This window comes from Rutidosis leptorrhynchoides, chromosome 2 (assembly GCF_046630445.1).
Source record: "Rutidosis leptorrhynchoides isolate AG116_Rl617_1_P2 chromosome 2, CSIRO_AGI_Rlap_v1, whole genome shotgun sequence".
Lineage (NCBI taxonomy): Eukaryota > Viridiplantae > Streptophyta > Magnoliopsida > Asterales > Asteraceae > Rutidosis > Rutidosis leptorrhynchoides.
Window position 1 is genome coordinate 57,007,199 of NC_092334.1, and position 24,119 is coordinate 57,031,317.

The following is a 24,119-nucleotide window of genomic DNA, read 5'->3' on the forward strand; positions in this document are numbered from 1 at the left end:
GAGTGTTGGCCAATGACGAAAGCCCAGGAGAGAATGATGGAGGTGGCAGAAATGAGGATGCTTAGGTGAACGTGTGGTAAGACAATGCTAGATTTGATACCAAATGGAGTTTTTAGGGAGAACTTGGAAGTTGGGAACATAACCAACAAGCTAAGGGAAGGACGACTTAGATGGTTTGGACATGTTTTGAGGCGCCCACTTTTAGCCCCGGTTAGGAGAGTCGAGACCCTTGTTGTTGGGGGCGTAAGGAGAAGGGGTAGACCCAGACGTAGGTTGGAGGATAGATTGAAGCTTGACATGAAGGAGCTCTTATTGACTGAGGACATAACTTCTGATAGGAATTTGTGGAGGAGTAGAATTAGAATAGATGACTAGGCTCTACATTTTGTTTATTTTTTATTTTTATTTTTTTATTTTATTTTATTTTTTATTTTATTTTTTATTTATTTATATTATATTTCCTGCCTACTTGCTTGTGTGCACATCACTTATATCTTTTTTTTTTTTTTTTTTTTTTTTTTGACTTATCGTATTGGTTGTACCTGTTTTATGGTTATATTATATATCTATACTTGTTGTAGCATTTTCACAGGATTTTTTGCACTATATGGTTACATGTTTGTATTACATTATATTGCAATTAAATTATACATACTTACATATCACATGCTTTTATGCTAACATTGTATGCCTATTTGTCTATGTTTACATTGTATACCATCTATTTTATACTGCATATTATACCTACATGCTTCTTACCAACATGTTTTCGTATACTTATTGTACTTACATGACTAGTTATACTTGCATATTTGACACGCACATTTTTTAATTATATGTTTTATTACATTATTTTGTTACATGCTTTATTTACCTATACATATCGTATTGGTATATACTTTATTCATGGTAAAGTTTCTTTTTTATCTACTTTACTTGTATACTTTTACTGCACTTATCGGAATTCATGGTTCTTTATGGACGGAGGTCCCTAGGAAGCAGCCTCTCTGCTCTACAGAATAGGGAGGGACGACTTCCTCTACCTGGGGACCGATAGGTATCCGTGGGTGGAGGAATGACTTCCTTTTTACTTTAGGGTAGAGGAAAGGACTGTCTACATCTAAACCCCCCCATACTCCACTCTAGTGGAATTGGGTATTGTTGTTGTTGTTGTAATCCATAAGTAATTTCGGGGATGTCTACCGTAAAGGTGCATGAGTGATGTTTGGCCTGTTACGGGTGGTTGGCTCTTGCTTGCGCAACAACTTCCACCTAGCATGCCTTTTCAGCTTTCGTCCCAATGCTTGTAATTACAGTGTCTGGCTCTATTAATTGAGGCAACAGCAAGCGTCGATTTATTGGCGACTTCGCAGCCGCTTAGAGCCTAAATCGAATTCCAGGCAGCCTCTATGACCCATGGAAATCTGATTATACCATTTTCATGGCGTCGTGTTTTATCTTTCTCCGTTTTCTCGCGTCGGTTATTTTTTTTTTTTTTTTTTTTTGCCGGAAGTCCCACGGAAGCAATCTCTCTATCCTGAAGTAGAGAGAGTGATGACTTTCTCTTTCTGCGGGTGGAGAATTTTTTTTCTCGACTTGTGGTTAGAGGAACGACTTCTCTTCTACTCTAGGGTAGAGGAAGGATTGTCTACATCTCACCTGCCCCATACCTCGCATATGCGGGATTGGGTATTGTTGTTGGTGTAATCCATAAGTAAAACTGTTTTCCTTATAATTTGCCAACTTTTTAATACAAAAAATCAAAACATAATTAAAAGAATAACTCCATAAAAGTTTTATGTTTTGTAATCTTGTATATGACATAATTTCATTCCTCGTCCTTGAATTTTACATCAAATTTGACTCCTCGTCCTTTTTCTTTTTTTTGTGCATCCCTCGTCCCTATTGTATCACAATTCTACACCCCTCATCCTTTTTCTTGATTCCTCGTCCTTTTTCTTTCTGTCAATTCTACATCTCTCGTCCCTAAAAAGGACGAGGGATGTAGAATTGTGATACATTAGGGACGAGGGATGCATAAAAAAAAAAAGAAAAAGGACGAGGAGTCAAATTTGATGTAAAGTTCAGGGACGAGTGAAATTTTGTCCTTGTATATACACGTAACTACGTAAGAAACTGTCTTTCCGAAACAATCAAACAATTTTACAAGAATATGTCATAATATACATATACTTCTTCTAAATCTAGATCGCTCTGAAAATGATTATTTCTTATAATTATTTTTATTTCTAGATCAATTGCAATAATATAAAATATACTCAAATCATGAACTCCTAAAATGATTATTTATTATAATTAATTATTTCTTTACTTTTTCTGTGTAACGTACGGGCTCATAAAACCAATAACAAAAGGTTTTTATTTTAATTGTATTATACATTATACATTTGATAAATATCAATATTAACGTTATCAAAATACTACTTTATAGAACTGTCGTGCAACGTATAGAGTCGTAAAAATAGTTTATATATATATAATTAAGATAGAATTTAAGTAGGGAGAGAATCTATAGAACCCCACATACTAAATTACTGAATTTTTTTTTTTTAAATAAAAGATTTCACGTGGCCACCACTGACTTCGGTTTCACAATCCTGAGATTTATATTAACACCTCAAAAAGCTTGTAATATCAAGTGTAAGTAAGTAAAACATGAGAGGAGAGAGAGGGTAATCAACGGCGGCTGCTTTTTCAAAGGGAAGATACGGTGGCACTAGGAGGGAATGGGCGGAACAACGGCGGGAACTTGGTGGAAACAGCTACAAGAACTGATTTTTTTTTTAGAGGGGGGGGGGGGGGGGGGGGGGGGGGGGTTAATAGGAACCGATACACAACCATGTTCTTCAACTTTCCGGAAACGTGGGGGGTGACTGATCTTTGGATGATGTTCAAGAAGTTAGGTTTGGTTCGGGACGTGTATTTGGATCGAAATAGACTGAAAAATGGTCATCGTTTTGTTTTCGTGAGATATGATGAAGTAAAAAACATTGATTACCTCCTGGCTCAACTTAATAAGGTTCAAATACTTGGGTGGGGGTTGAAGGCATTCAAAGCCCATGATAGAAAGGAGTACTTGAGCAATAGCAGTGAGAACAAAACGAACATCGTTGGCGATAAGGAGAAGGCAAAAGTTGATGAGGTAGTATGGAGAATGAACGTATCAAAGATTGCTAACAGAGATGACAGGAACTTCTCGGAGGTGGTTAATAAGGTGGAGAAAAAGGTGGAGACTAATCATGTGGAAGATAAGCAGGTGGAGAATAATCATCCTTCTAATCAAAAAAACCAGGGTTGTTCATATCGAAACTAATAGCGAGAATGTGAAGGCTCTGGAGGGAGCCATCATGGGTGAGATTGCTAGCATCAATTTGCTGGACCAACTCAAGAATCTTTGTAAAGCGGAGGGCTTATTTGATTTTCACCTGAAATATATTGGGGGCCTAGACGTGTTACAACAACAACAATACCCAATTCCACTAAAGTGGAGTATGGGGAGGTTAGATGTAGACAGTCTTTCCTCTACCCTAGAGTAAAAGGGAAGTCATTCCTCCCCCACGAATACCTATCGGTCCGCGGATAAAAGAAGTCGTCCCTCCCTATACTATAGGGCAGAGAGGCTGCTTCCCAAGGACCTCCGGCCAGAAGTCGTCCCTCCCTAGACGTGTTAATCATTCCTAAATCTAATCAATGGTCCAAAACGTCTTAGAAAATGAGCACCATGGTGTCAAACGTTGGATAAAAAATTTGAGAAAATGGGATAACAGCCATGTGATTTCGGGTAGAATTACCTGGATCAACATCTTTAGTGTGCCGGTCAAATGTTGGAATGAAGGTACATTCAAAAAGATCGGAAGCTGGTGGGGTACGTTGATTGATATGTAAAATTGCAAGTTAGAAGGGGATCAAAACCTTATTTCTGGACGTGTGCTAGTGAAGGCATTAGGGATAGAGTTTATTAATGAAACGTTGATGGTGAAATACGATAACAGCAGTTTTTATGTCAAAGTAATTGAAGACTTTAAGGATATAATTCATATTGATCTTAAAGATGACGACTCGGACTCTAATTTTACAGAAGTCGCGGAGGGTCAAGATGATCAAGAAGATGATGAGTTTGAGGATTCCGGCGATTCCTCTGACGAAGATGATGAGCAGAAACCGGTTCCGATGGAATCTTCGGGAAGCAAATAGAGCTCCAAAAAATTGGAAACTGAAGAGTCCTTCTCTCACTTTCCTAGGGATTGCGTTGGTTCCAAAAAATGTCACGGCGATTTTAATGATGGATTTGGGGGTTCAAGTATCTTTAATTACAAACGTGCAAGTAACATAGACATTGAAAAAGAAAACAATCCTAGGGATATGGGAACAAGCAATGAGGTCGAGGATCCAGTAACTTCGTTGGGTCATAAGATTGGCCAAGAGGTGGGTATTGGGCTGAAGAGCCCAAATGGCGATATTGGCCCAAATTGTGAGTCAAATGAGTTGAATGATTTTGAGACTACGGAACCAAATTTAGGGGACTGAGAAGGTGGGCCTTGATCAAAATGATTTAGGCCCAAAAAATCTTAGTGTTAGTGGACTCATGCCCCTTGATCAAATTAACGATGCTGTTAACAGCTTCACATGCTCATTCGACGGAAAAACAAATAGAAGGACTAGGGTTTCTGATAAGAGGTATGACTCGATCCGTAGTCACAAATCGATCACGACTTGGGAGAAAATTCGCAATTGGAGATACTCCTCACGTATTATCAAGGCCAAAAAGGTTGCAAGAGGGAACTTGTGGGCATAGCCCAACGGTTCTCCCCATGTACTTTGTGTCATGGGATAGGGAGGGGTCATGGGTTCGATCCTTAGGGATGACATGATTTTCTTTGAACCAATTGAACACCAATAATGGTGGTATATATTGACCCTATAGGGAGGTTTTACCGGATTCGTTCACGGAGCCCTACCCGGAACCACTACCCGAATGGATGTGTTCCCGGGTACCGTCGATCGGGTTCGAGTTTCCGCCCGAACGTGTGTGTTACGTGCAAATGATGAGGGTTGTTGAAAGAAATGATCTACTGATGCCAAAAAAATCGCCGTTCAAAAAAAAAAAAGATTGCAAGAGGTAAGCTCAATACCAAATTCGCAGGGTCTAAACGTCCTCGTCTAGCTACTGTTGATGACATCGTTAGCAGTAAATCAAGATGCACTATTCGGAAGGTCAACACCTCAGATGGCAATTAGGAGGGTAGTATAAACCTGTGTGATTATGCGCAACTACTAGGGTTGATTGGCGAACAAGATCTTTAATCCTATTGCATTCGTCTCCTCGTCGGTAAGTAATTGTATCATTATGAAGATCCTTTCCATTAACATTCGTGGTTTTAAAGTAGAGGGTAAAGAGGGCTGGTTTAGGGGCATCATATCTAGTTCAAGACCTGTTGTTGCTGCGATACAAGAAACCAGATGTCATGGTGTTAATGAAAGTTGGGTAGAGAGTTTGTGGGGTTCTGTGGACGTCGGTTATGTAGAAAAGCATGTTGTAGGCAGGTCCGGAGGTTTATTACTCTTATGGGATTTTAGTGTATTTATAGTCGAGCAAGCTGTTGAGGGCGAATTTTTTATCGCAATTAAAGGGAAACTCACGGGATATGATACATAGATAGTGGTAGTCAACGTATATGGTCCTCATAGTGATGTTAAAAAGAGAAGGTTCTGAGAGAGTCTTGATAAATTACTCAGATTCAATAATGTGGCATGGGTTTTGTGCGGAGATTTCAACGAGGTGAGATATGAGCATGAAAGGAAAAAAGAAAGAAGAGCGTCTCGTTTCAATGATTTCATTGAGGAGAATGGCCTTTTGGAAGTTCCACTAGTAGGCAAAAAGTTTATCTGGATTAGTGACGATGGTGTGAAGTTCAGCAAGCTAGATCGGCTTCTCGTTTCTGATAATTTTGCACAATTATGGAACGACTTAGCTGCTTATTCGCTCGATAGGAAACTCACGGATCATTCACCTATTTTGTTAAAAAATGGGAGTACTGACGTTGGTCCGAAACCCTTTAGGGTATTTGATGCTTGGCTCGAGGAAGCAGGTGTAGGGGATGTTATCGAAGTGGCCTGGAATGAAAATGACACAACTCACAGACCGGACACGGTATTTAGGCTGAAACTTAAGAGAGTGAAAGATCGTCTGAAGGAATGGAGCACTAATACTTATGGAAGGCTTGACACCGAGATTAAGGAATTAATTGATAAAAGCAGCTTGTGGGAGATTGAGGCTGAAAACAGAATTCTTTCAGACAACGAGAGAGAAGGTAATGGTTGGAAACTAGAGGCAATTGGCTCAAAAAAGACATGGATAAACGCAACATGTTGAGACAAAAAGCGAGAATCAAATGGGCTATTGGAGGTGATGAGAACTCTAAGTTCTTCCACTCGGTCATCAAGCGTAGAAATGTCAAAACCAATATTCGTGGTCTGCATATAAACGGTGTTTGGCAGGAGGGGTCCAAAGGAGGTAAAAGAAGAAGTTTTCGAGCATTTCAAAAAAAATCTATGTAGACCGTGATACTAGAGGTTTCAGATTATCGGGTTTTGAAACTCCCAAAATTTCAGCTGATGACGCATTCGAGCTAGAACTGCCTTTCAGAGCGATAAAAGATTGTGGACCGTCCAAGGCACCCGGTCCGGATGGTTTTAACTTCAAATTCTATAAAAAAAAATTGGTGGCTCATTAAGGATGATCTAATGAAGGCGATTCGGTGGTTTTGGGAATGTGGTGAGATATCTCCAGGTTGCAATGCTTCATTTATCACTTTGATCCCTAAGAAAAAAGACCCAATATGTCTTCGTGATTATCGACCTATAAGTCTTTTAGGGAGCTATTACAAGATTATTGCAAAAGTGTTATCGTGTCGGCTTCGGACGGTTATTTGCAAACTCGTTAGCATAGAGCAATCTGCGTATATCAAAGGTAGATCTATTCTGGATAGTATTCTGGTTGCTAACGAATTGGTTGATGAGGAGAAGAAAATCTAAATGTTTCATTTTCAAAGCGGACTTCGAGAAGGCGTTTGATAGTGTGAGATGGAAGTATTTGTTTGATATCATGGCCAATATGGGGTTTGGATCTAAGCGGATTAGCTGGATCGAAACTTGTTTTCGCTCGGCTTCCATTTCGGTGCTAGTTAATGGCTCACCCACTAAGGAATTTATGCTTGAAAGAGGTATCAGGCAAGGAGATCATCTTTCACCCTATCTTTTTATCATTGCAGGTGAAGGATTAAATATCTTAGCCAACATTGCGGTTAGAAATGCGCTGATCTTGGGGGCTGAGGTGGGGCTAGATAAAGTGGGTATATCTCATCTACAATTTGCTGACAACGCTATATTTTTTGGTAAGTGGAGTAAGAGAAACGTGTCGAACGTGCAGAAAACTCTGATATGTTTTGAGAAAGTTTCTGGACATAAAATAAACATGACCAAAAGCTGTTTACGTAGGGTGGGGGTTGCTCAGTCTGATATTGAACATCTTGCTTTAAGGATTGGCCGTGGGGTGGGCAAACTACCTGTTAATTATCTAGGCATGCCTATTGGTAAACATATGTGTAAGTTGAGTGCTTGGAAGACGGTGGTTGAGAAATTCACGAAGAGGTTATCGGAATGGAAGGCGCGTACGATGTCATATGGGGGGCGATTAACCCTTATAAAATCGGTTCTTAGTAGCCTTCCACTTTATTTCTTCTCGTTATTCTGTGCTCCCGCAGGTGTTATTAATCTTCTCGAGAAATTGAATAGCAAGTTTTTTTGGGGCGGGACGAGTAGTGACTCAAAATTGTCGTGGGTTAAATGGGAATCGATCCTTGTTTCATATGGGGCGGGCGGGTTAAATATTGGGTCCCTCAAGGATAAAAATTGGGCTTTAGTGGGAAAATGGTGGTGGCGCTTTCGTACCGAAAGTACCACACTATGGGTTAAGGTCATCAAAAGCATTTATGGGCGGAACGAAGGGTTGGGGTCCACTAATTCTACTACTACGTGCAGATCTAATTCGGTTTAAAGCAACATTATCAAACTTGGGAAAGATGTACTCAACATTGGACTAGACTTTAACTTGTTGTTCGAGAAAAAGCTTGGCTATGGTGGGGACACATTCTTCTGAGAAGACGTCTGGGTTGGTGGTACGCGTTTAAAAGAAAGATTTCCTCGACTATATCGGTTGGAAGACAATCAAAATGCGATGGTGAAGGATAGAGTAATAGTTGATAATGGTTCTTGGTCTTTTTCGTGGCATTGGATGAGGAGCATTAGAGGTAGATTAGTCGGTGAGCTAGAGGAACTAACCTCACTGATCCAAGGGGTTACGGGCTTCGACAATAGGGCTGGGTCGTGGGTGTGCAAGCTGGACAACAGTGGGGTGTATGGGACGAAGGTAATGGCCTACACAATCGACGATCTTATCTTGGCAGGTTATGTTTCCAACTCTGGTACACTACGCAACAATTTAATACCGCAAAAGGTAGGCATATTCATATGGCGGGTTCTCAAGGGACGTATAGCGGTAAGAACGGAATTAGACAAACGTGGTGTAGATCTTGGGTCCGTTTTGTGCCCTCATGCAGCGAGGTACCTGAATCTGTCGAGCACGCCTTACTTTCTTGCAAATGTGTTCAAGAAATCTGGAATGGGGTGTATAAATGGTGGGGCCGGAGTGCTCCTAGTGTCGTGAATATTCTTAATATGTTCTCGGGGGATAAAGGTGGCGGGTTTGCGGGTGTGGAAGCGATTTGGTAGGCGGTCGAGTGGGTCACGGGTATTATATTTGGAATAATAGAAACCAAAAAACTTTTCACAAAGATTCATGGGCTACTCCAAAAATCGTTAGTAAAATCCAAGTAAAGACGTTTTGAATGGGTTAATAACCGGTTAAAGCACAAATTGCTAGATTGGCAAAGGTGGTTGTCAGACCTGATGAGTAATTTCGATCCTGGATAGGGTGGCAGCGTAGTTTTGACGGATGCTATCATAAGACTTCGAGTTCCTTAAATCATACTTGTATATATTCTCATGTTTGGGCTGTTTTTTTTATATATTAGGCCTACTGTTATCGATCAAAAGTGGGAATGTATAGTGTGAGTTATGTGTAGAATGTGGGGGTTACGTGCAGACTCTTTGTGCAGCCCTTGCATTCCTTCTTTGTAATTCTTTCATGCAATGTTATATATCACTTGTTTGCCTTTCAAAAAAAAAAGCTTGTAATATCCATCAAGATATTACAAGAGAAGAGATTGACCCTCTTAACCACCCACGGTCAATTATAATCCTGAACGCATTTGAACGTTAAATGGGATCGATCGCTTATACATTCTTAACTATGCACTCAAGATTAAAAAGACTTGATCAAATTGCGTTATCCGTGAGACTTATCCAATTAACGTACCAGTTTCGACCCATTTAGTACTTATCAAAACACTTCACATTTGAATATTTGATTTTACAAGTATTATGGGAACGTTTATACACTTACGTCAGATTCTGTAACATTAGATACACCAATTAATATTATTTCTTTATTTAAGGGATTCTTCAACCCGGTTGGTCACTTTCGATTCAAGTGGTAACTTCAACCCACTTTCATATTTTGTTCCATCCCATCACTGTAATACAAATCTAATAATGTATACTGTGTTGTTGCATAATCCCTAGTTCTACGTTTATCATTTGTATACACTCAGTCATGTAATAACATTTTATATTGTGACTATTGAATCTTTATGTGTCGCGTTTATATTAAATCAATAGTTAAATTGCAAACACAGTCGACCGAGTGAGTTCACTCACTCGACCGACTAAGTCCACACAGTCGACCGACTGTGTCTGATGGCAGTATATATACGGGTTTAGACCTCCATTGTGAGGTTACTCATTCTATCAACCCTAATCCGTGTGTTTTCGTTCCAGTCGATTCCCAAGTCCAATACCACCAAATGTTAGGAGTCGTTCAAATCTAGATTTTCATTCTAGGTTTGACCTATTCGACACCGATACGACCCGTTATTCGATTAAACCTTGTTTTAGAGTTTTCCGCCTCTAGATCGAGTTACAAACGATTCAAGATCATTAATCTATTCGTCTACATACTGTATTAGAGTTATAAAGCTCAAACAATGGACTTTTGACCAATTCTAGTCTTCTTATCATTTCAACACTTTAATCAACTTATAACAAGGTCTTATCAATCAATTTCATTATATTTTAACTCCTAATAACTTACCAAGTATTAACAGATGTTGGTAAAGGGTAATACGATTGACCCATTTTACAACGTTACCAAGATAAATTTTAACCAAATACAGGCATTCATCATAATATTAGTTTAAATTATGCTGAATCACACACGATGGTTTCTAATTGAATATATGATGCTTAAATTTCAATAGATAATTACATCAACATACCCATTTAGCAAAATCCCAAATTCAATATTAACATAAACCCTAACATCGTATAGAAATTAAGAATTTACCTTAATTACATTGAGATCCTTGACAGTCACAAGTATCCATCATGAATTCACGATACGCCTTGAAACGTGTCCTCAATTTGGTCGCTGTTCCGTTTATAAGAAAATCAAATGAAGCAAAAATCATAGTAATTTCCTTGATTTAATTTGCTGGCCAAACTTTTTGGTAATGAGCAGAAAAGGTCCCTTTGCTTTCTTTTTACCCCTTTAGACTTTTTAACACTGACCTTTCAACCAATTATATATTATATTATATAATTATATATATATATTAATATTATATTATATTATATTATATTATATTATATATTATATATTATATTTATATTTATATTTTATATATAATATAATATAATAGGAGTAATACATACATAGTACAGTAATGTTTGTTTGTTACTTTTGTTTTTGGGTCTAATGGTTTGTTTATGTGTGTTAGTTATTGTATGTCAAATTGTCAACCCAGCTTTTTCCATGTTGTAAGTTCCAATTTTCACTTTTTTTATTAATATATTTTCCTGTTTTTTTTCAAAAAATAAAATAAAATTAGTATGAGTTATTATGAGTAGTACAATATGTATCATGTTCAAATTTTTGGAGATTCTCACCAATGGTTACTCGCCATCAATTGTTTCTAGCGTTTACAATTTTCGGGTGCTTCTTTGGGCTCAAGTTGTGTATTGTCGTCGGGTCGACTAGTCTCACTTGTTATTGTTAGTAGTTTGTTTGTGTATTGTTGTTGGTATTGTTGCAAGTTTTAGCCTCAAGCTTGTTAATCTACGGTTGTTCACCTAGATCGTTAGATCTATTCACGCAGGTCGGTAGGATATGTCAACTGTAACTTTGGTTTGATCCTTGATGTAGTATCAATTTAAATTTATGTTTTTAGCCTGAAAAAAATGTTCAAACTTTTGGTGGATCTACTCACAGGTTTGTTTGGATTTCCAAAGATGTTTGGTTACGGGAGTTTCTATTTTGTTTGGAATTCTATTTTGTTTGGAGTTTCTTCATATCTTTAAATAATTGAAAAATAATACTAATACTAAATACTAATACTAAGAAACGGTAATGTGATACATAATGTTAAATCACTTGATCACTTGATACAAATAATAACAAAACGCAATAAAAGATGAGAATGTCACTTGTGTGCCCCTTTATCATTCATGTATCATTAATATTGAAAGAGCTTTTGACTTGCTACGTAGTAAAAAAAAAAAAAAAATGGTAACATCACTAGCATGTAACCGGTTTTGCCCCTTCGATCACCATCCATATATTCATGTATTATTTATAGGAATAGTTTTGTTGTACGGAGAATGCCTAGCCAGGGGCGGCCCAATAGGGTAACAAAGTGGACATTTGTTCAGGGCCCAATTTTTTAAGGGGCCCAAATATATCATGCCTTGAATACTAGCCTATATAATTTTGGGGCTTTTTTTTTTCCTTCTCTTTTCAAGCATTTCAAGCCCAGTTGCTGAAAGGAATAAGGGATATAATATCAGTGACCGATCGATCGCTTCCAATTTCCAAATTTCACTCGACAAAAAAAAGAAAAAAAAGAAAAAAAGGGTTCGTAAGTTGTCGCCTGAGACAGGTAAATTCTTTTTGTTCTTTTTATCTTCTATGTTCTTTGACTTCTATCCATTATATATTTATATAAATTATTAATTATACTCTGTAATTATAGGAATCAATGTATTGTGTTTCAGTGTTTGAATTAAGTATTAGTTTATTACTCCGGTCTCCGAATATAGTGATCACAACAGTTTGTTTCATTGTTTGAATTGATTCACATATTGTATTTGAATTAAATATTACTCCGAAGTGGCAAAGTATCTGAATAATAATTGAATTAATATGTGGAGATTAGAGATTTAAAGTATCTTTTTTGGACTTTACTCTTTAGAGTACCAATGGTACATGACCCATGTGATATTTTGACATATTGTGCAACAGAATGTAATTTTTTTTTTATTTATTAACAAATTCAATTGAGTAATATTAATAATCATAATGTATGATCTTTGCCTTAACTATTGTTTTATGGTTATTGTCTTATACTCTTATAGATTTGGTGAATAGGATTAAAGATGGCTCCTAAACAATTATCCGGTTGTGAAAAACGTAAGAGAAAAAGACTAGATGAAAAAAATGAAAAAGTCTCAAGCTGGTGCACTAGAAAAGTATTTGAATAAACCGACTCTTGAAAGGCACGAGCATGTACAAGTAAATCTAGAAGAAACAGAAGGCCAAGAGCATATTGATGAACAAGAGGCGAAAAAAGATGAACACGTTCAGACAAATATAAATGAAGAAGATGTGATACATAACATTGTTGATATATTTGACCCGAGAAGTTGGGAAGGACTTAATTCTGATGAGATTAAACTTTTGGTTGAAAAGGGTCCTAAAAGAGATAATAACATAGTTACTGGTCCGTATACCAAAAAGAGAAGGTTTTGTGCAACTTTAGAATATTATTGACTATTCCAGTTACAGTGGCATCTGCGGAAAGGAGCTTTTCAAAGCTGAAGTTATTGAAAAATTACCTACGATCCACAATGTCCCAACAAAGACTGAGTGGATTGGCGATGATAACTATTAAGAATGAAATCTTAGAGAATATAAATTGTGAAGAGGTAATTAAACAATTTGCTACCAAGAATGCGAGGAGAGCTTCAAAAATCATTGGTTAACTATTACGGTATGTAATTCTAATGTTAAACTCTTTATGTTTATTGATATGAAGTTAATTGTCATGTTTTTTTAATTATTTTATATTTATATTATTTTTTCGAGTCTTGGGGCCTTTTTTCTTCGCATCGTTCGGGGCACTTAAATTCTCGGGACCGGCCCTGTGCCTAGCTACCAGTTTAGTTTAAACACAGCAGTATAACCATACGGATCACAACTTAATCCCTCAAGAGAACTTATTGGACCATCTTTCATAGTTTCCAATCGTCTATCGCTATCGTTTTTCATTTCAACATCTTTAAGGTCGCTCCGGCTTCTTGTCCATTTAATCATTGCTTCTACGACTAGCTTCCAGTTTAGTTTAAACATACCACTGAAATAAGTATAGAGATCACAACTTAATCCATATCCCTCAACAGAACTACTACTTATTGGAGCATTTTTCAGAGTTTCCCATCTTCCATTTCTATCGTTTTTCATTTCAACATCTTTAAGGTCGCTCATGCTTCTTGCCCATTTGATCATCGCTTCTATGACTAGCTTCAAGGAGTGATTGTTTTGAATGGACGACACATTGACATACTTAGGATGACAAATCGAAATAAACGCATCAAAGAGTGATGAGTGATCCCATAGATCCTTACTTGAAAATTTTACAAATGTTATCTCCTCGACATTAGTAGCTGTAGCCGGTTTGAGATTAAGGTTTATGTTACATGGCACTACATAACCATCATGCGTGCTTATAACTTTAATCTTAACCTTGCTCGATATATTGAATGCTTCCCAGATGCGGGTAAAGAATGACGACGTAGAATATGTGTAGCTCAGCCTCAGCTTCAGTATTATTTCAATTTCCTTGAGAGCACTCGTATCGGAAAAATAGTAACCTTGAAGGGCAAATGAACTTTAATGAAGCGTAATCACGATTGACATAACTGTCTTCCGTCCATACGAGGTTGAGTCTTTTCAAAGAAGTACAAGTGATTTCCATACAAGTCAACCAACAACATTCCATGTCAATGGTTAAACTTTCGAGAAAAGGAAATACTGAGTTGATGGTGTCAAGAAGTGTGCGGTTCATTATCACCTTGCTTAAACATAGGTGTCTCACACTTGCAAAAGATTCCGAATTAGCAGCTAATCCATACTCTAGTCCCCTAGAGCGTTCACTGAAACCGAACCCCGCACTCACCCATGGCTTTGACATGTAAGCAAACGAGCAAAGACTTGGGACGTCATCAATTTCCAACTTGATATCTTCTCGTAGTGGAACTATTATTAAATCTCGAAGACAGCGGAGTCTTCTAATCTTGATTGTATCTAAAATATTGAGAAATCTAACGTTTATCACCTCAAGTAAGGTACATGTAGAGAATAGGTTATCAAGTACATCTTGACTTATGTACACCTTAACCAACTCCAATACTCGTAAAGACACACAATTGGTAACAGCTGGAGGAACCCATAATGTGAAATGAGGAACCCAAAGGATGCAAAAGTTGGGATCCACCTTTACACTAAGCGTCCTAAGGTAATTATGACGGGAGATCAACATGGCTTCCAACCATTTAGTCCTTATAAATGACCGACTGGTCGTATCACATGAGATCCTAAGGCTAGGGCTGGTGGTAGACCAAGCATACAGCCATAACTTAGATAACACCATGGTACGGGCAGCTTCTCTTGCAGGTAAAAAAGATTGTACCATCTGGATTAACTCCACCACTTCTAACGGCACCATTACCAACCAATCCAATAGTTGTTTCTCTTAAATCAAAAATTTATTCAAATCCTTTACCTTTAAGATTAATTAACAGAAGATTAATTAACAAAAGATTAATTAATTAAGAGTTCATGTAAGCAATTTTACCTTTAAACTTCTTACTGCACGTACAACTTCTGTCCTTGACTACCGAATTGAATGACATGAAGCCTTATATATACAATAATACATGTATAATTAGCACAGGTTCAGATTTAGTCAACCACAAGATATAATTTATTAGAGATATTATTTATAAGATACAAACGTAATAAGCATGAATCGTAATCAATCCTAATCGTAATCGTATTCGTATTTATCATAATCTTATTCATTTTTATCTAATTATTCAGTTGAGATTAATGAATCGGTCAAACGTGTCTAAAATATTAATTAATATAATATAATAAACTAGCTTAAAACCCGCGAATTCGCGGGATTTTTTTAGGGACGAATCAAGGTTTAAATCGTCAGAATAATTATTTTTTATATAGGATTTGTTAGGCTGTTACGAAAACAAAACAATTTCAGTAGTAATGTTCAATTACTCGTAATAAAACAAACAAGTTATAACCTTTAAAAAAACAAATAACACAAAGTTGAAAACATTAAACTTGAAAAAAAAAAAAAAAAAAAGATTAAGAACAGTCCAGAGTTGAATGAGAATATTGTTAAAAATTATCTTTAACACAAAGTTGAATGAGAATAATTATCGGACAGTGTTTATAGTTTGTCATTACAAATGATTACTCCGTAGCGCTATTTATTTACATTAGCAAAATGAATACGACATTTAGATAGCGTTTATAGTTTTTCATTACAGATGATTACTCCGTAGCACTATTTATTTACATTAGCAAAAAGAATATGACATTTAGATACGATTACTTTGTAGCAATACTGCAGAGATTCTTCTTTGATATTGCTTAGTCCCTTTTTATGTTGTGTTTTCTTCGTCTTTAGGGAAGAGGGTTATTATCGACATCCTCAGGTTCATATGACCTCACAGCTAGTTGAACTCATAATAATGTTTGACAATGAAGAAGACATCTTTTCTGAAATTCAATTGATATAACAATACAATACAATTCAAAAGAGAAAAAAATAGTTGGTATAAGTTAGTATACAGATATTTTAATCGAAAGAACAATCACAGTAATCAATACTGTGTTGGAACAATAACTCATTAGTATCCGGTAAAAACAGAAGATATTCATGTAACACCAGAATAACTACTAAGCATTAGAAACAGCAGAATGATAAGATGGACTACATATGATAAATATAAAAATAATTTTCGTTTAAAGCAAAAACTTGATGTCCAGATGCCAAGTCTGCAACAAATGGGTCTGGCTATTTGTGTTTAGGTGCAAGTGTGATAATGTTGATAACATATGCAAATGGGAATATCAAATGATTGTAAAATATAAGCTAAAAGAAAGTCACACATATAATGTTAAGATATCAGACACTGAAATATAAATTTAATGATACAAAGTAAAAACCTGCTTTATAAGGTTCGAAAAGTTCTTCTTCTTTTACGACCGCTATAAATTGTTGAACCTTCATATGAAAAACTCGAGCCACAATATCCACATGATGACTTGTTTAACATATATTTTCGTTCTTTTTGAAAAAGTCGAACATACATCACCACTTACACCATCAATAGCAGATGAAGAATAGGTTCCCACATACTTGTGCTTGTGTTTAATATGAATTGATGTTTTTTTCTTACTGTGCAAATTGAGGGTCTTATGAGAGCAGGAATGCAATTGCTTGCAACTGTTTTCATGTTTATGTACTTTTCTTTTTCGAGAATTGTGAACCTGGTCCAGTTTTAACTGAAGTGATGAGTTCAATGCATATTTTCCCTGCACTTGTTTTTGAAAATGAAGATGTGTAGAATTAATGATCGGTACTTACTACGCGCAGATTGATTCATGTACTTGCCTGCATAAATGTTGACCTTAAGAGACAATTAAAGACAGGATAAATAGGTGCATAGTAGAGTTCATTACCTTCTGGATTTTTCACCCAGCAGGAGCTGACTGCCATAATAAATGGTTTTGGCAATGATTCATAATAAACCTTGTCGAAATTAGTTGCAAATTCATTCCATAGCATCAGTTAGACGATGTTGTCACTGTTTACATTTGTTGTATTATATGTTGTTAATATTCGAATGTATAATATTTGGATGTGAATTTATTGGAAAAGTTGGTTTATGGTTTTGTTACCTTAGATTCTTGATGTTGATTGTGTGACATTTCCTTTGTGTAGTGTTTGCCTTTCTGGTAGGTCTAATATTGCCAACTTCATGTACAAATCCTATATAATATGTTTTGTTTTGTGTAATAATGTTAGATACAGGTATGTATCCAAGTATAAAATGAGCAGTGAGTTTCGTTACCTGTGAGGACCGGAGTATCATGTCTCACTATAGCATGAAACTACCTGCAGCAAATAAGGAAGAAAATGAGAAAACGTACTTGTCGCAGAAACTTTAGCTTGGAGCTTGATGATATTAGCTTGCTCATCGTTTGGTGCCACATTTCTTTTTTCCTTTTTGGAGGATTTTAAGAAAAGCTACTCTTGACCATGTAATTATGTCGTGGCAACGGAACCCAATTTCATCTACATCAATATTTGCGAGCATAAAAAATTAGCATATTCAGAGGCTAAAATTGCCACGGTAGTGACATATAGGACTGCCCGGGGTCTTATTTCAAAAGTGAAGATCTAGGAAAGAAAGCTTTTTTTTATATAAAACAGTCACTTTTCAACTGATTTTAGGTCCCACACAATCCGATATAATGTCTTACATCATGACCACTGGAAAGTATACTCTCTTACCTTTCTATAGACAGCTTATTCGATATAGACGGAGCTACGGTTTGAAAGTTATGGCTTTACGAAAACAGCCAAGAGTTTGACTGTTGCTGTTACATATAGCCCTTACAGCAGGTTCAGCATGCCAGTCCCATTTTAACATCAAATTAAAACCTTTTATACTCGACAAACCTAAACATATCGTATATCATTTTGAAGCTTTTTGGGTCTACTTTATAATCCACTTATTAGTTTTTACTAAAACCATACTCTTTTCAACTTATAAGCTCGCAAAGTAAGTCCGAGAGTCATTTTTGACACTTAACAAAATAGTAAAAAGTTCCCGTTGATAACCCAGAATTTAAACTAACGTATCTGGGCTGACCCGATTAATACTATAAGTCTATAATGATATTCCTAAAATTTTAGGGGCTTTTGTTTTCTTAAAATTACGCATACGGGTCAAAATAGGAGCATATGACCCAAATTGATTATATATTCCCATTTCAACCAAAATATGCCAAGAATCAATTTTTCTAAAACACTAAAACTTGCAAACTTACATAACTTGATATAGTGGACATGCCCAAGCTGACCATCACCCATTTTGACACTTTTTAGCCCAAACGTATCAAGTGTTCAAATAGTCATCAAAATGATTTTTCATCATTTTGATTATAGTTATACCATCACTTTACTTCCGAAAGTCTCGTAAAACCATAAAATACTCATATCTAAACATATGACTCAAAAGTTACAGTTTTGACCAACCGATATTGGTATAGAATTTGTCCCAGTTATACGATTCAATAAGTTGTAGGATAATTACAACACAAAAAGCATAGAAAGTAATATAAGACTGAATCAAAATGAATAGGATGTAACTACCTAGAGCAGAATTCGATGACAAACTCTCGATACAGATGTTATCACAAAAGCTTATATGCATCATATATACAACAAAAGCAAGAATTACCTTGAGTCTGAATCTTGAGATGCGAAATCAAATTGGTCCACCTACTGGTACTGCTGCTATTTTTGAACAACAACCTTATCATTACTATGTTGCAAACCCTTTTTGTGGCAATTACCTTTAAATGCATGTAAAATGAGAAACCTAACAGATTACAGTCAAATATAGTCAAGCAACAGCAGAAACAACCAACTGAACTCGAATTTGTAGAAAACTAACAATATGCAATAAACAATACACTTGAACAACCACATGAAACGCCAAAATAACACATAAAAAACTATAATATAGGCAAAATATAAAAAAGCAACACACCCTCAAAATACACAATGAAAGATAAGATTAGCTGAGACATTGCAGAAATTATATATTTATGATGCAAAAGGTGAATTCAAGCCCATATGCATCACACAAAGGTAGAATCAATTAAACCTCTCTGCAAAACTACTAACAAAGATTAAGAGACATATTAAATAAAAATTTCACGTGTTACTAAACATGGTTAAAACTTTCTATATCGTAGTCATCAAAGTCCAAAATAGTCATGTTGCTTTAACTTGCATTTCTTGTATCAAAAGTTGTACACTACCTGATAAATTTGGCCCGATTCAACATTGCTTATTGTCACATTAGAGTACGGCACCTGGCGATTTCATGTCAGTTGCTACACATACACAACAGCAAGTGTCAATTCTTAGGGAACGTGTTCAAATTCTCATAATAAAAACAAAAAACCTTTAAAATGACTTTACATTCCACAACACTTCATCACAACCATCACCTCTTTCTGATCCATGTACTATTTCTCAAAAGGTTTAACCTTTATTTATTTATTTCGTCATTTTTAACATATCTTGAATTTTTAATGTGTCTAGTTCTGGTTTTAGCACTTGGCATTCTCTCAATGGTGTCCATGATTCAAGGGAACAATGGAGGTTGGTTGATGCTCATGCTACTTTTTATGGAGGTGATGATGCTTCTGGCACTAAGGGTAATAATTTTAAAACCAAAAATCCATATATATTATATTTATACTATAATAAATCATATAAATATAAATATACTGTAATATCTTTATGAAGTTGTAACAAAACTGAAACTTATACTGGAAAAAAACACTTATTAATGAACATTATGTTTAAAAAGATTATATCAACTCTAGATGACAAATAATGTTGTACCGGAATAAAAATCAAATAAAATTTAAAATAATTCCAATTCAAAAACACCTAAAAGAACCCTAAATCAACTGAACAATAAGCTTATAAGTTAGGTGCTTATTTGTGTAGATTAGCTTTTATAATAACAATAATAATACAATAATACAATTATAGAGTGATAGTACAGAACATAGCCATTACAAAGTTGATCAAAATCAAACCATAACTTACAGAAATAGATTATAATTATAAATTTAAAATTACAACATTTAAAATCAGAAACCCTACCTTAGAGGCTTGAGCAAGTTCATCAATATATGCAGAAGGCTAATGATCTCTCGTGTCCTTCACATCGGTCTTCTGTATTACGTAAATAACCGATCAGAATGCTGTCAATTGGGGGCTTCAAACAGAAAGACATAGTCTGAAAGTATGTCGGTTTGAACTAATTGCATCCTTTGATCGTAACAAAATATAACGGGTCTCACAAATTGATTATTCTTCATGTTAAATCGTAACACAGGTTAGGATCAAAATCAAAACCATTTCTTCTTCACACAATCACGTTTTAGATGTTCGATTTAGGAGAAGAAAGATTTAATCTTGAATTTGATTTGAGTCGTGTGTTTTTAGGGAGAAAATTAGGGTCTTCTTCCGTAATTTAACGTGAATGAATGAAATTGTGAAGAACCCTAGTTTTCTATTTTTTATCCCGTGTTTTTTAGAAGTGTAAGGGTATTTTAGTCTTATTATTTTTAACTCGAAGATTATGGGGTAATAATCATTACATGGCGTTTTTAATGGTTGAGATTTAATGATAGCTTATGCATGGATGGCTAAGATTAAAAGTTATAGATTTAGATGACATATTTTTATGTTTGTTTTAATATATAGTATAGAGTATAGATAGATATCTATCTATACATCTATACATATACATGTATACTTTAACATTCAATAATGCTAGTATTGATATTTGTATAATAAAATTAAAATGAAAACCTATTAATTCAAACTTTTATAATAATAATGTATAAATAGATACATAAAAAAATAAAAATTACGCTGACTAAGAGATTGAAAAAATCAACCTATTAATTAGGGGATTGCTAAAATTGGATTTATTCAATAAAACAAAAAAAATACAATCGCTCACTTGAATATATATATAATTAGCACAGATTCATACTTAATCAACCACAAGATTTAATTTATTAGAGATATTATCTATAGTTTCTATTAAAATCTTATAATGATGAGGTCATTATTAGACTAATTTCTCTGTTAAGAGAAAATCAAAAAAAAAAGAAAAAAAATTAGGTCACTTAGATGATGTTATTAGTCCTAAATATTTTCTAATTAAAAAAATTGTACTTATAGTATCTAAATATTTAATAACTTAAATATATTATTACTACGTAATTTTCTATTTTTCATCATCTTTCTTTATTCACCTGGTTAGACTTTTGCACGCTTCATTCAAAAAAACCCTTGACAAAAAACACGCCTCCTATTCCTCTTCACCTCTTCCTACTAAATGCACGTCTTTTTTGAGTTTTATTTCATTACACCTACTACTATCAGGAAAAACTTAAAATTAGGGTTCGTGAAGTGCAAAAGGATTATCGATAAGGGTCGATGAAAATTAGGGTTCATTGAATAATGTCGTATCTATTCCATCATTCACTATCAACAACTGGACTAAAAAAGAAACCACTACATCTTCATCTAGAAGAACTTTAAATTAGGGTTCGCCAAGTGCAAAAAGGTTATCGATACTCTGAGATGCGTTGATAAAGAAAAGGCGAAATTTAATTGGAAAGAAAAATTAAATTACCATCAATTATGAAGTGCTTTATTTCATTCTTCAAGAATTTTCGATTTCAGAATTGAAGTCACCTCTGTTCACATCATCTTCTTTTTAGGTAATATCAGTTTTTCATTCATTTTTAGGGTTTTTTCACTCATTTTGTGAGTTTGGATTTTAATATTTTAGATTCTACGAAGTATTATTTATTATTCCTTCAATTTCATATTTGCATATTATATATCTTTGGTGAGAAGAACTGTTTCGATTTGAAGACTATTCAAATATGATATTGCAGTAAGTTTACGATTTTATCAATTTATATCAAGGCTGTTTATTTTTAGAAAATTTGTTTGCTTTCTTTCGATTTTAAATTGTTACTGTTAATTGTTATTTATATGGTTTTTGATGTAGTACATGTATATTAAGTTAGAAATCTAAGTTAAGTAACTATTGATGGTTGTATTAAGTTAGACTTTTGCACGCTTCATTCAAAAAAACCCTTGACAAAAAACACGCCTCCTCTTCCTCTTCACCTTAATGCTGACGTGTAATCTTCTCCTTAATGCTCACGTGTAATCTTCTCATTAAAACTGTCACGCGTCATTTTGTTGATTCTTCTAATATGTAGTATTGATTTTTTTAATTAAGGAAAGTATTAATATTTTAAATACAATAATTTAGTTAAATATTATTTTAAATAAAATAAATATTATAAATATAAAAGCTATGTACGTTCAAAGTTTCTATATTGAGTTAAAAAAAAGTAGTAATCATGTGTGCGATTAAATTATGTAAGGTATACATAATCTTTACCAAAAACAAATTACAATTCACAACGAAAGGCATAAAATGTTTCTTTTGATTATTTATAATAAAATATAAAATAATAAAAAAAAAAATGTATCAAATGAACTCATAAAACTTGTATATATATCTACTACATGTCACAAGCATATTAAATTTACTAAATGTAACCCCTTTATATATTTATGTCACGTGTCACTATATTGTTTTTGTTCCGATTTTTTTTAAAAATATTTAGTAATAAAATATATAATAATCATAATAATATAAATAACCAAAAAAAGCATCAGACGGGCTCATAAACTTGTGCATATATGTCACATGTTATCACCATATTAAATATGTCACATGTCAGTTAATTTTTAATGTTTTATTCAACTACCGTGCAACGCACGGGCTTATAAAACTAATATATATATATATATATATATATATATATATATATATATATATATATATATATATATATACTAGTTAAAGACCCGCGGTTTCGCGGGTTTGATGGAATGATGATATTTTAAGACAATCTTCAACCGTGATAACACAAATAAACAATATAACATTCCGGAAGTTAAAATGTGTAAAAATATAAATAAACAAATTTTGTTGAAAATAAAGTAACAGACTTAATTCAAAAATAATAGTAATCGACGGTTCGTATCTGTAAATAAGTTCGACGTATATAGTTTAATGCGTTGATAATGTAACTTTTTGATTTTTTTTTTTCTCAATTTCAGTGTAGTTTCCCACAAATTCGTTAATGTCATTAATCTTTTGAGATGATCGTTAATTGTGAATAATGTCATAACTTTTTGTCTTATGGTGATTATCTTGTGGATCTCTGACAAAACCTTTCACGTTATTGGTCGGCCTATAGGAATCAAAACATTATATTTTGTTAGAAACATGTATATTATTAAAAAAAATATTCAAAGTTGTAGTTTGTCTAACTCTTCCTTCGGTCGTTTAAACTTCCGACAGTTAGCCTAACCTTCACTAATTGTTTATTAAACCAAAAAACATCGTTCGAGAAATATCAAATGTGAAACGTATTGATACACTTCTTTGTATACTACATTCTTTTTGGTGGTATAACGTAGCAAGGCAGGAAAAGGAAATATGACTACTTCTTATAACCATAACTCGAACATAGTATTACTTATAGAGAGTTTGCGACTAACCTGAATTGGCAACAAACAAGAAAGCTAACACAAAGAGCCACACCAACATTCAGTTTTATTAAATTGCTGAAACTACGAATGAGAAAATATAAATAAAGAAAAGTAGTTAACTTACATTTCCACCATCAGATAGAGTATTGATAGAAGGTTGCGCATTAGTTGAAACGCACACTTCAAACCCTTTGAGAACGCCTCAGGGATTTAAGTAGTGTTTCCTTTAAGTCAGTCATGTACTTCTACTCATACTCAAATCAATTACACAAAATGTTGTCTCTACGGTGTAGAATTTTAAATGTCTAATGGTTAAGAAAGAAATGCATAAGTCGTTGCCCTTTAACTTAGGTCACTTGAGGATCAAAA

At 34.7% G+C, this 24,119-nt stretch overlaps 1 protein-coding gene and 1 long non-coding RNA gene across 7 annotated transcripts; one reads left to right on the plus strand and one right to left on the minus strand.

Annotated features, from left to right (window-relative positions):
* Positions 1 to 5,368: 5,368 nt before the first annotated feature.
* Positions 5,369 to 6,394, plus strand: LOC139887893 (uncharacterized). Its single transcript, XM_071870941.1, has 2 exons — positions 5,369 to 5,565; positions 5,758 to 6,394. Exons 1-2 carry the CDS (start codon positions 5,369 to 5,371, stop codon positions 6,392 to 6,394), a joined length of 834 nt encoding a protein of 277 aa, XP_071727042.1.
* Positions 6,395 to 16,504: 10,110 nt separating this feature from the next.
* LOC139890887 (uncharacterized) lies at positions 16,505 to 20,616 on the minus strand. 6 transcript variants are annotated; one of them, XR_011773469.1, is made up of 5 exons: positions 20,253 to 20,616; positions 19,394 to 19,468; positions 18,808 to 18,860; positions 17,240 to 17,636; positions 16,505 to 17,145 (listed from the first exon to the last, which is right to left on the minus strand). It is a non-coding gene; the product is annotated as an uncharacterized lncRNA (long non-coding RNA). The 6 variants fall into 6 exon arrangements; XR_011773471.1 differs by having other exon boundaries at positions 18,808 to 18,863; XR_011773470.1 differs by having other exon boundaries at positions 17,240 to 17,330; positions 17,492 to 17,636; positions 18,808 to 19,468.
* Between the last annotated feature and the right edge of the window lie 3,503 nt (positions 20,617 to 24,119).

Excerpts from the sequence above, each read along its gene's own strand:
- LOC139887893 (XM_071870941.1), top strand. The coding sequence starts at position 5,369 with ATGAAGATCCTTTCCATTAACATTCGTGGTTTTAAAGTAGAGGGTAAA. Across the intron at positions 5,566-5,757 it reads GAAAAGCATGTTGTAGGCAG|ATTCAATAATGTGGCATGGG; the intron begins GTCCGGAGGTTT and ends TAAATTACTCAG.